This window comes from Pinus tabuliformis, chromosome 4_2 (genome assembly GCF_031772625.1).
Source record: "Pinus tabuliformis cultivar Carrire ecotype Pingquan chromosome 4_2, CPIR1, whole genome shotgun sequence".
Lineage (NCBI taxonomy): Eukaryota > Viridiplantae > Streptophyta > Pinopsida > Pinales > Pinaceae > Pinus > Pinus tabuliformis.
In genome coordinates, this window is record NC_142304.1 from 390,754,253 (window position 1) to 390,767,687 (window position 13,435).

A 13,435-nucleotide genomic window follows, 5' to 3' on the forward strand; every position below is an offset into this window, starting at 1 on the left:
CACTTGGGTAATATGGTAGAAATATGCTGCATGATCTTCAAAGCCCCATGATGCAAGTGGCCTAGTATCCTATGCCATAACTCTCCAATACCTTGGCCATGCACCACTTTTGCCTTGGAACTGAGAGTAGCACAATCTTCTACTTGTAACTTGTAGAGATTCTTAATTCGAATCCCAATCTGTTTGGTCTGTCCAGTGCCGATATGCCTTAGGAAAACCTTTCCCAAACTAAAGACTACATCATAGCCTTTATCCTCAAGCATAGCAACAGACACAAGATTATTTTTCAGCCCTAGTACATACATAACATTAGAAAGAGTGAGGGGAGAACCGTGCTCCCTCTGAAACATAACCGTACCTCTACTCGAGACACAGTACTTTTTGTCATCGTCCATCTCAATCTGTATCTGGAGATCCTTCTCCTCCAAAGTGCTGAAAATATTCTTGTCACCTGACATGTGGAAAGAAGCTCCATTGTCCAAATGCCAAACACATCCCATGCTGGATGAAACCATGCATGCAATAAAGGGAGAAATCCATCTCAAACTATGAAGCTAGTGCATCACCATCAGATTCCTTGGAGGAACCTTTCTTCTTGGACCTCTTTGGGAAATTATTAACATAATGACCCAACTCATGACAATGAAATCATCTCACCTTTGACTTGTCAAACTTATTCCCCCCTTGAGAAGACTTGGAATGGGATGCCTTCCCTTTCCCTTTCTTAACTTTAGAAGCTAAAGCCAAGTTCTCTTCATCATCATGTTTTGATGAAGAAGCTCCATCCCTAGTGCTTCGTCTGATCTCCTCCTGCATCAAATTCGACCATAGTCGTTCCCAATCTGGCAATTTGTCCCTTCCATTCACTAAGTCCTGGTAGCTATGGCAGCTCTTAGGAAGGCCAAGGAGTGCTAGACTCACCATATCCTCATGAGTTGTAGTGACTCCTATGCTTGCAAGCTCATCTCTGCAGGCGGTGAGCTTGTTCGAGAATGTAGAAATAGAGTCACCCTTCTCACACTTGATCTTTTGAAGCTTGTCCTTCAGTGCCAACTTCCTTTGATCACTGCTATTTTGATATAAATCTTTCAATTTTTTCCACATTGCAAATGGAGACTCCTTCCCATGGAGGCTTGAGACTATGTGATCTCAAACACCCTCCAAGAGAATTCTCCTAGCTCTAGCCACACACTTACCCCATTCCACCAGCTCAGTCTTGTCAGTAGGCTTAGGGACTTCTTGATCAATGAAATCATTTAAGACCATTATCTTCCAAAACTACCTCCATGCGATCCTTCCAAGCTATATAGTTTGAGCTGCCATCAAGGGCATACTCAAGCCTCAAACCATTGAACGCCATCGATGAAATAGATGTGATAAGAACTTGAGATCTATATCAAGAATAAGAAACTTCGAATTCCTCCTGCTAGTATATTGTTCTCGCTTGATCACTTGTGCTCTGATACCATGTAGAAATTTTCACTTGTAGAACAAACTGATATATGCAATGTCCTAAAGCATAATACTTTTTCTACTTCTACAAAACATTAAGCGGAAGCATAATCGAAATCATGAGCAACATCAAGTAGAAAAATGCATAACTTGATCAAGAGAATTAATCACACATAACACAAGATATATCCAGGGGAAAGCACCAGCATAAAACCCCAACCACGTATTATTAATCAAGTGGAAATCCTCTTCACAATACAAAAAGAATTAGCTCTCAAGCTATTCAGTTCTCAATGAACTATGAAGATATGAAGATATGTCTCATGAACCACCCAAGCCCTGTTTATATAGGCTTTCCTTATGGTCCTTACGTAGTTTTCTTAGGAAATAATAGCAAAAGCATATGCTATTAATTCCAACATACCAAAAACAACCAATGGCCCAACTATGTATTCCTTGAGAACACTAGTTCCTCAACCATGCAAAGACTACTTACTAGAAATAGTTAAGAATCTAATAGTACACTGTCCCACATCTAATCTCCACTGGGTCTCTAACAAAACTGACATGCAACAGTTATCCATGAGTGAATCCTCAGCTATCTAAAATAATAGTTGTCACATGCATGCAAGCATTAACAAACTATATTTTATTATTTTAACAACTTGTTAAAATAATCTAACTCGACTTAACTAGTTAGAACTAAGTCAACTAATTCTCTCATTACATAACTCATGCTTATTCCCTCAATTAGTGGAGGAAACTCATGTGCATGCTCACAAAGACTTCAAATTTGAATTTCCTTAATTAATTAACTCAACTGAATTAATTAATTAATATTTCAAACTGTTGTTAAGACCAAAATTGATTTTACTTCCTATAGATAGACTAGGGACTGCTATAAATAGGAAGGGACCCAGAAATTCTATTTTTAGACATGCTATTTAGCATTTCTTGTTGCACACTTTTCAACAAAAGGGTCCTCAAAGAAGTTCCTCAACATCATTAAAAACATCAGTCCTATAACAAATGTCAATACCCTTGTGTCCATAACAACTCCCATCATAGGTATACTAAAACTAGAAACCAAATCTACCTCTTCGTTGTTTTCCACCTGCACCCCCAAGTTTGGGACCTTTGGGAATGTTAGCCTTTGGTATGTTACCCTTTGTTTCTGATTTTTGTGCCTTTGCAATAGTCTCAACCATTTTTTCTTTCTTCTCATCTTTAGTCTTGTTTATCCTTTCTTTTATTTCCCTGGTATTTAATAATGAAAAACTATATCATGAATTAGAGCTTACCAAGTAAGAAAACGCAAGAATTTAGATGTTGATGAACACAATGAAATTCAACTATTGTTCAGTGTTCAACAATGCAATTTCAAGCAGAAGGCATCTATATATTTGTCACAGGAAACAATGTTTTTATCATACTTTAGAGCAGCTTCACGAGAAACAACTCTAACTTCTTTCTTTTCAATTCTCTTTTTCTAGATAACTTCCAAAGAAGCACCAACAATACACCTAGAATAAGGCTTGATTGTTGTGTGTCTCCTCTTCTTCACTTGCTCAACATGAATGCCTTGGTGATGGGGATAATAAGGGGTGAGAAAATAATCCACTACACTTAATTTGTATCATGCTACCATAAAATTGGTTAGTTCACCTTCTTGTGTTGTTTGTGGTACATTGCAGTCTCGGTAAGTTTGGATGGCTTTAGACAATTATGGAAATACCTCTTACATTTGGAATTGGAAAACAAGAATACTTGCAAATTTCCAAGGAAAAATAATTGAGCATTAAAACTATTATATGTTTCAACAGATTTAAGAATGAAGCATAGGAGGAGTCTTACGTACATAAAGAACCATATACGTTTAACATAGATAATACACATCACCAACATGTGGAACTCAATTATGACATTCTCTTGATAGTTGATCTACAATATTGTATGCATTAAACAATGTTCATACTAACAAAGTTTGTTGACCATACCTAATCCACCATGCAGAGTTTGCATAATATCATTAATCCACTTAATGTAAGCACGCAATATTTTCTTGTGTGATTTACTCACAATAGAATGACATGCAAGAGTTTCAAAAATATCAGATGAACCTAATACCCTTGCCAAGGTAGATCTTTAAACTGCTAAAGTGACAAATTTATGTCCTCCACATATTGGAGAGAGATGGAAGAAGGAAAAGTATGAGATGAATAAGCTATCTATGAAACAAAACTTAAAAATTGTGAAGAAAATCAGATAAATTTTATCTTGTGGTCCATTGGAGAAGGGGGAAACTATGTAACACTACACAACCAATAAATCTCCACTAAAAGTGAAAACATGCAACATTGTGTATAAAGATAATATAAAGAAAGGAAGAAATAAAATATTCCTATTAATTTCCACAAATGAAAAACGTTGGTTGATAGGAATCAAAGAGTATATAAATAAATAATGGTAATGTAGGATTTCCAAAGGCAACTCCTTAAAAGGATGGATGAAAAAAACAAAGAAAGGAAAATCTACAATAGTGAAAACAGCAATAAAATTAAAAAAGGGAAAAAAAACCATCAGCAAATAAATATATACAATATAATTGCTAAAATATGGTATGATAAGGTAATGAAAATAGGGGACAAGCACACAAAAAAATTCTTTAGAAACCAAAAGGGCCACACATTAAAAATCAACAACAAACACACAATAAAATTTTTGTAAATCAACATTTTTTACAGCAAAACAACCTTAGAAAGAGTACAACTGACATGTCTCTCCCACCTTAAAAATTCATGATCAATACTAAATCTAAACATAACATGGCCAAAAAACTAAATATTAGCTTATGATCATAATCTTTTTTACAAAAAGATGAAATGTTGACAATTTCACAAACACCAAAACTCTTATATGAAAGATTGAAGACAAATTATAGATACCCAACTACAACTGCAAACTAGAGATCGTGATGATGAGGGAATAAAAAACTAAAAATTTGTGTCGTACCAAATTGAAGGGTACACAAAGAAAGGTTATAACATTCTATAACCCTAATCCAATGCGATAATGCACCTCACCACTTGAAATTGAAGGTCTATGATATATAGTATCATAAACATTGCTATCAACTCTCTCTTTTCCTCAATATTTTTTTTTTCAGAATATAAAATCTAAAATACATATTTGAACATGACATTATATTTCTGATAAACCAGAAAACACAACTAGGAATTCGTCCAAAAATCCTTTAAATGACATTACAGTCAACTTTGGGATTGTTTTAGCATTGGTAGTATTTCACTCATTGTATAAGTATTTCAAAAAGTTTCAACGCGTTCCTAAGGTGTTTTGAGCCATCATGCAAGCGATATAAATCAGGATCATGTTTCTTGGATCTAACCCACTCTCCATAGAATATTTTTGCTAAATGTTAAGCTTTCATTGTTTCTGAAAGACATGGTCATGGAAAAAGTGAGCATCTTTGTTGTTTTTCATAGGAAGAATGTCATTTTGCATTCAATATGGAAAATAAAAAGGTGGATTACAACATATGATGTGAGATGAATAGTCCAGTTTCTGTGTTCACAACATCTTAGTATGGGAAGCTAATGAAAATTCCTCCCCATTCGCATGTGAGGAAGTTCAATGGTTGATCTTTGCTTTATTATTGAATTACAGGGAAAGGACCATAGAAAAAGAGGATAGGACTGAATATCTTCATTTCATACCTCATTGAGTAATGCTATGATTTCATAAGCGTTAAATCCACTCACTATGGCATGTTCTTACCTTATCCTCATGTGTCTCATTTTCATTCTTTTTAAAACAATAATAAATAGGGAAGCTTTGGTTCTAATTTTGGTGAGGGCACATCTGTGGTCTTTATTAGGAAGAATGTCATGATGCATTAGAAAAATACAAGTATACTCAAACAACATCTATTCTTGTAGCAGATCCATGCATGGTCTTTACTTAGACACAATTATTCTTGTAGATATTTTGTAATTCTAATTAATGACTCAACCTATTCTTTTTCCATGCCTACAAGAGCCCTTGGGTAGGTATGTCCAGCGGCTCCTATACTCTTTTTGATTGTAGAGCATAAGGTCTCAAGAGATCTATAATAGAGTAAAAAAGAACTATAAACTTGACAAGTATACAAATAGGAAGAGCTCTAAACCTCAGTCATTTATTTTATTGATGATGTTTTGTTTTTGGGCAATGGGACTAAAAGGGATACAATTAAGCTGAAGGATATGCAAGAACTATATTTCCTAGCCTTTAAGAATGACAGTCAACATGCAAAAATTATGCATATGCTAGAAATGGATCAAATCAGGAATATCCTACAACTCTTCCTTTACATTTGTGCAGACCTTCAGGAAGGATTTAAATATTTGGGTTTATTTATAAAACCTAATGTCTATGGAATGAATGATTAAAAATGGTTGTTCTCAAAGATGGAGGACATGATAAACCTTTAGTGCCATAGATAATTATCTAGATAAATCAACCTTGGACTTTGGAAACAATAGCGGTCGAAGGGCATACATTAGACTATAGAGGTATTCTCGAAAATCAAGAGAACAAGCTTCGAATTTCTGTTGTTATAGAATAGGGTAAAAGAACCCATACCGCTGGTAATATGCTAAATCTTGCAAAGCCAAAAAAATGGGTTGGACGAGGCCTGAAAAGCATATATCATTTCAACAAATCATTAAGAAACTAAATATGTGTGGGTGGTATTTTGCAATTCTAATTAATGGCTCAGCCTATTCTTTTTTCATGCCTACAAGAGGCCTTGGGTGGGTATGTCCAGTGGCTCCTCTGCTCTTTTTATTATAGAACAGAAGGTCTCAACAAAGTTATAATAAAGTAAAAAAGAATTATAAACTTGACAAGTATACAAATAGGAAGAGCCCTAGACCTCGATCATTTACTTTATTGATGATGTTATGTTTTTGGGCGATGGGACTAAGAGATATAAAATTAAGCTGAAGGATATACAAGACCTATATTTCCTAGCTATAAGAATGACAGTCAACATGCAAAAATTCTGCAAATGTTAGAAATGAAACGAAGGATTTAAATATTTGGGTTTATTTATAACACCTAATGACTATGGAATGGATGATTGCAAATGGCTGTTATCAAAGATGGGCATAGGATAAACCTTTGGTGCAACATATAATTATCTAGAGGTGGAAGATTGATTCTTAATAAATCAACCCTAGACTTTGGAGACAACCCGGGTAAACTCGCATACATTAGACTATAAACCCCAAGGTATTTCGGAAAATGAGGAGAACAAGCTTTAGATTTATGTCGTTATAGAATAGGGTGAAAGAAGCCATATCGCTGGTAATATGCCAAATCTTGCAAAGCAAAAAAAAATGGGGTGGATGAGGCTTGAAAAGAATATATCATTTTAGCAAAGAATTAAGCAGCTAAATATGTGTGGATGGTCTGTGGGACATAATTTGAAAGTCAGCAGAATCCATTCACACTCATAGCCAACAAAATAGAGACATAAAATATTGTTTAGAAGGTGGACACTGGACTTCAGTATAGTCATAATGTGATGAACCTTACAAAATAGTCTCAAACAAAAATTGAGTGTACTCCATGCCCTCCAGGATATTTGTTTATACCTTTAAATACCAACTTTCTCCAAAAGGACCCTTCCCACTCACCCCTTGACACTAATGTACATTTCTTCTCCCTTTCTAAGCTCTATGCTTGAGCCACCATCAGAAGGAAATGGTTGAAGATATATGGGCATGCAAATCTAATAACCCTGGAACCAAAGAAGACATTAGTGGCCAAGTAAATCAATTTGAGATGGAGGCAATTGGATAATGGATTCATTGGCATCACTTGTCATGAAACTATTTGTAGTCGTAGCAATGGCTTTGGGGGGTTGTGTAGTCAAAGTAGTGGCTTGGTGGGTTTACCTATGAAAGACAATGCATATGAGGGTTTTCATTAGACTGTGTAATTAAAGCAGTGGATTGGTGGCTTTACCTGTGAAAGACAACGCAAATGAGCGTTTTCATTCGGTTGCGTAGTCAGAGCAGTGGCTCACTGGGTTTACCTGTGAAAGACAGTGCATATGAGGGTCTTCATTTGGCTGGGGTTGTTGTATTGGTAGATTGGTGAAACCCTCTTAAATACATGAAATGGGGGAATGAATTGCATTCAAACTGTAAAACATAACCCATAAACAAACAACCAAGCCAATAAATTAACAACCACAACCCGAAACAAAACTAAGAGAGAATAAATTAGGACAACGTTTAGTGAAAAACACTTACTATGAAATTTCTGCCATCAGTACGTGGTTGCTTCAACTTTCGAGAATGCAAGGAAGAGTCTCTTGCTTTTTGAACTGCACCCTCTCCTGGTTATATTGTAAAAGTTTTTTGTTATGTCTCTATAGAACTAATATTGAATTGAGTAATACAAATGACGCTCTTTAACTAACTAATACTAGTCTCTGAAGTTTTTTTAGAGGAATCAATCCGATGGTAGACGTTATTTGTCTAGCACCAAAATCAATGACACACGGAAACACAAATGGCATTGAAGGGGAGTTATTCTCAAAAGAAATGGCATTGAAGGGGAGTTATTCTCAAAAGAATGCTTTACGACATAATTAACTAATTTATTTTAATATCAATTTCATATATATGTATATAAAGAAACAAATAGTTAAAAAAAATATACTATCAAATTATTAATAGTAAAATATTATGATGTCTATAAAAACAAAGTAATTGAAAGTAGAAAAATCCAATTACCTTGTAATAAAAGTAATAAAATAGAAATGTATGATTTATTAAATTATTAATATAAAATTAATACGTACCTTTTAAAAATATTAACAATAATGATTAAAAAATCAATATGGTATATACATAATATTGAGATCTACATAAAAATCTATATCTGCGTGTCAGCGAGCAAGCTTCCATGCATCCCTTGTCAACTCGAACAAACTTGATTGACAGAAAGTATTTTGGACCTTTGACTGAGGGTGAGCTGGCAAAACTGTGGACTCTTAAACCAATCATCATCAAACTATTTCCTTTTCGTGGCATACCTGTCAGTAGGGTAGTGGACGTTCACAACATAATCCCGAAGGCCGTAGTCTTTAACGCGACTTTTTGAAAGCCTTTCCGGCGATTTTTTCCGGTGAAAATCCGGCAGTGATTTATGGAAATCCAAGTTTGATAACTAATTTCTGCACAATGAAACTGTCCCAGGGGTTTTTCAGGGTGCTGAATCCGAATATGCAGTTAAAAAACCATTTTAACTGCAACAAATCATGATTTCAGCTCAATTTCTTCCGCCGGATTCCGTCACCGGAATCTCAAAAAGTCGCATTATAGAGAACTCCATCCCGAAGTGCCCACGGCATATTCTTCTTTTCCAAATCCATGCACCTGGGAGCCCTCACACGTGGTTTCTCCAGGTTGGCTGTTGCCAACTTTCTTCGATTCCGCGTTGCTGTCCTTGTCAGCGGACGTGTCAAGACCCGTGTCAGCAGCAGTGGATGCTTGAGTCAGTGCCGTGCGCACGAGGAAGTTTAAGGATTAGGACGGCGGCGGCCCTATAAAAGGAGGGACGCCGCCCACCAACATTTCAGACATCCTCTCCGCACAAACTTACGATTGCGATGGATGGCTCGGCATTCTACCCGGATTTTCTGCCACAATTGCCGCCGGGCTTCAGATTTCACCCCACAGACGAGGAGCTGCTCATCCATTACCTGAAGAACAAGGTCTCCTGTTCTCCTCTGCCTGCTTCAATTATTGCAGAGATTGACCTGTACAAGCATGACCCCTGGGATTTGCCCGGTGAGTATTCCCTCCAAACCCGGGTTTATATATATATATATTTTAACATTTCTAGATTGTCTGAACTCCGGCCTAATCAATTTTAGATCCAAAGAAAATTGAAACCGCGAAGGTTTTAGTTATTTTTTTCTGAATTACATTCCATGAGACCCTTTTTCTTTTTCTCACGGTGTGTATATGTGTTGACTGGATTTCAGCGAAGGCTTGTTTTGGAGAGCAAGAGTGGTATTTCTTCAGCCCCAGGGACCGAAAATATCCCAACGGGTCGCGCCCCAACAGATCCGCCGGCTCTGGCTACTGGAAGGCCACGGGAACAGAGAAGCCCATCTCTGTCATGTCGGGAACCATCTCGTCGCAGATAGTGGGCGTGAAGAAATCCCTGGTGTTTTTCAAGGGAAGGCCGGCAAAGGGCCTGAAAACCAGTTGGATCATGCACGAATACCGCCTCACTGAAACCATGCCAACGAACAGAAAGCGATCTCTGCGCGTAAGAATTGTTGTTTTTAGTGAGTTTTATTCACCAGATTTAAAAATAAAATCTTTTATTTTACATCATACTTCCTAACACAACTATTACCCATTAAATTACCATACAGATGTGTATATATATTTTAATGGGAATTTCAAGAATTGATCCTGGCTTGTGTTTTTCCAGTTGGACGATTGGGTGCTGTGCCGGATATACAAGAAAGCGACTCATTCTATCCGGGTGTTCTCGAACCCAGAACTGCAGGCCCCGTCACCGGCTGACGTGCCACAAGAATCGGTTATGCCCAAATTCAGTTCCTTCTCTGGGCTGTTTAAGAGCGAGGATCCGTTTGTGGACAGCTTTCTGAGCAATGACATGTCAGATGCCAGCAACGCGGCCCTGTCCTATGTGGACCCGTCGTCCAGCCTCCCGGTATTGCCCCAGCATTTAAATTCCTGCGAGACCAGAAGTCACGTGTCAATGTCAATGGGTTTCAACTGCGACGAAGCCTCGTCTGTCTACCCTGCGAAGAGGCAAAACAGTGGGAATCCATCATCGACACTACAGTTTGAATGTTGGAATCCATACATGGAAGTGGCGGCGCCCTATGAGCACATGTATCACTGGCCCATCAATGAAAACTCGAACCTTGAGCTGCTACCTTGGGAACGTGTGGTTAGAGTATGAAAATATAACAACGGGGGTGGATTTTTTTGCAAATTGATTCCAAACACTAAAACTTCAGAAAGTGGAGTTGGTGCAAACACTAAAACTCCAGAAAGTGGAGTTGGTGATGGGACTTGCTTTCTTATTGCTTGTATTTTTGGGGTGTATGGGCAATAAATTGTCCGTGTAAAATGAATTCCTGAAAAGTTATTTTCTCAAAATAAGAATGGTTGATTTTTATGGAATTGTCTCTAGTGCGACTTTATGGAAGCTTTTACGGTAAGTTTTTCCGGTCTAATTTCTCTAAAATCTGGCAGTGATTTATTGAAATCATAAGCTTGATGGGTAATCCTATGCAATCGAAGTGCCCTAGGGGTTTTCCAGGTATTGAATCCATATATACAGTAAAAAAACTAGTTTAAATAACACAAGTCAAGATTTCACCTCAAATTTTTCCAACAAATTTTGAAAAATCCAAAAAATACACTAAAAACAATTCCAATTTTTATATTAAAAAATCAGAAATTATTTCATAATTTATAATCATGGGTTTTGAATTCAATTGATAGTGAAGTGATACTCAATTGTATATATATATAAATAAATAAGTAAATATATATATAAAACAATAGCTACTCAACTCATTTGCTACTATCACTATAAAAAAAACCTTTATCAAATATAAAGTAATAAGAATGGTTTCGAATAAACACCTCGCCCTTATTAATCAAACATAAACTAAAAAGAAATACTTCATGAATAAACACCTCTAAAAAGATAGTGGTCAAACTAACCTTCCATTGTCTTGCCTTCAGTGAAAATCGCAATAAAACTATATTGATATAATTACTTCTCTATTAAAAAATATATATACAATGGTAAGTAAATTATCCTTTCATCTTAAATACAATGTTGAAATACAATGTATAATGTGTTGGTTAACTTATTTAAATAATGATATACATGATTTTAAATTAATTATAATAATTAATTATTTAATTTTTATTTTAATTTTTATTTATTATTGATAATTGGATTGAAATAAATTTACTTGAACTACCACCACTATATTGACAATTGGGTTGATATAAGTTTATTCTCAATATACATTTGTAGGTGAATCCATACGCTAGTCCCATTATTACCACTATTAATAATTGGGTTGTCATATGTCCATTCCCACTACTATATACACCTTTAGTGAACCCATATGTTAATCAGAGCGTTTCAACCTTATAAATAATAATAAATATATCATTTAACTTTAAATACAATGTATCATATATCTTATTTAAATTTAAATAATAATATAGATAAATCACATTAATATAACTTAAAATCTTTAAAAATAATATCTACTTTTGATGTTAAAAATTTATGTCAAAATCATCTTTTAATATCTCCACCCAAACTTCATTCAAAAATCCATAAAATCTCTCTTCAAAACTTAATGATTAGAGTATTCTAAACATGTTATGTTTTCGCATAGAAAACAATTAGAAATTTTGCCATGGCTTTGAGAAAATTCGGTGGAAATTTTTAAAAATCTAAATTATAATTATGAAACTTCAGAATATTAAGCCATCAGAATTTTAAGTAGCCATAATTTTTTTATAGTGTAATCGATTTTCACTATTAAAAAACATTTAAACACTACAAAAAATTATTTCCTTGTTAAATCAACAACGCCATTAATAATTTTCTTAATTTCTTATTTTGATATTAGTACAACGAGTGTAATGGCGTACCATAAAAATTTCACTTTCCAAACATCACCACCAATCGGCATTCAGACCGAACTTATTGATTCTCTACTTAACACGTGGCAAACTATGCTTTGATACCCATCGCACAAACTACACGTGTACCAAAAGAAGAAGAAGAAGCAATGGATGGATCCACTTTTTGGAGTCCGCCGTTTGCCATCGTATTCTCCTAATCACAAATTGACCTGTTTGGTTGAGGTTTGAGCGTTGTGAAAGGTTTTAAAAATATCTCATTTTACCAATTTATGTTTTAAGGTGCACTATCCATTTGTGTGGCAATTGTAGCAGAGATTTTTTATTGTTTGAATTTCCTTGATTGGTAGTTGGAGTGATCTTGTACTTTTGTTTTTCTCGATTATTTATTTATTATGGTTTTAATTTTTCAATAAAAAAGTTTCATATTTTAAAATAAATTAAAAATTTATTTATTATGATTTTAATTTGCTAATAGAAAAAATAATATTTTAGTTTCAAATTTCGGTGGCGTTATTCTATAAAATGCAAATAACCACCTAGTCACAGAACTCATTGTCATGGAAAAACAGTCCACTTTAAACTAACTTTCTCTTTTGACTATTTCAATGCATTCACAAATACATGGCCTTGGAAGATTGTAAACCTCCTACCAATCGCGTTGAGATACGAGTAATAAAAATAAATAATAATAAAAATAAAATGACACATGGTATTGAACTATGATATTCATGTGGAATATAAGCTATTTAAAATGGGAAATTAAATCACCTTAGATCCATCTTAACTTCAAATCTACCAAGCGCAGAGAGAGATCAAATATCTTGACATGAAAACCTCTTTTAGAGTGGAAAGAGATATGATTCCTCTCAAGACTTGGCAGATCCAACGTTAAAATGGATGTAGGCTAGTGTTAATCTTACTCATTGCACAACATTTAGTTGTTTGGCTTCTATTAGTATTTTATGGTTTCATATGAGGCCTTTAGGCCATTTTTGTACACTATTATATAGACTAGATATGCTCAATACTCAACACATCCTAGCTCACTAATTAGTATTTATGTGTTTGTTTAATCTTTGTTGATTATATTACTAAAAATATTAAATTTCTCAGTTGGTTTGGTTTCCAATGACAAAAAGTGGCAATAGGGGTATTGACTCTAAGTATATTGGTTCAGGTGATCAATAAAAAAAATACTAATTTAAATATTATGTTTATATATATTATATTAATATGTAATC

At 35.0% G+C, this 13,435-nt stretch overlaps 1 protein-coding gene across 1 annotated transcript; it reads left to right on the plus strand.

The window, feature by feature from the left end:
• Positions 1–9,114: 9,114 nt before the first annotated feature.
• On the plus strand, positions 9,115–10,697 carry LOC149169601 (NAC domain-containing protein 18-like). The gene is made up of 3 exons (XM_089427126.1): positions 9,115–9,317; positions 9,515–9,804; positions 9,973–10,697. The coding sequence occupies exons 1-3, from the start codon at positions 9,137–9,139 to the stop codon at positions 10,471–10,473; spliced, it is 972 nt and encodes a 323-aa protein (XP_089283252.1). The 5' UTR covers positions 9,115–9,136; the 3' UTR covers positions 10,474–10,697.
• Positions 10,698–13,435: the final 2,738 nt, after the last annotated feature.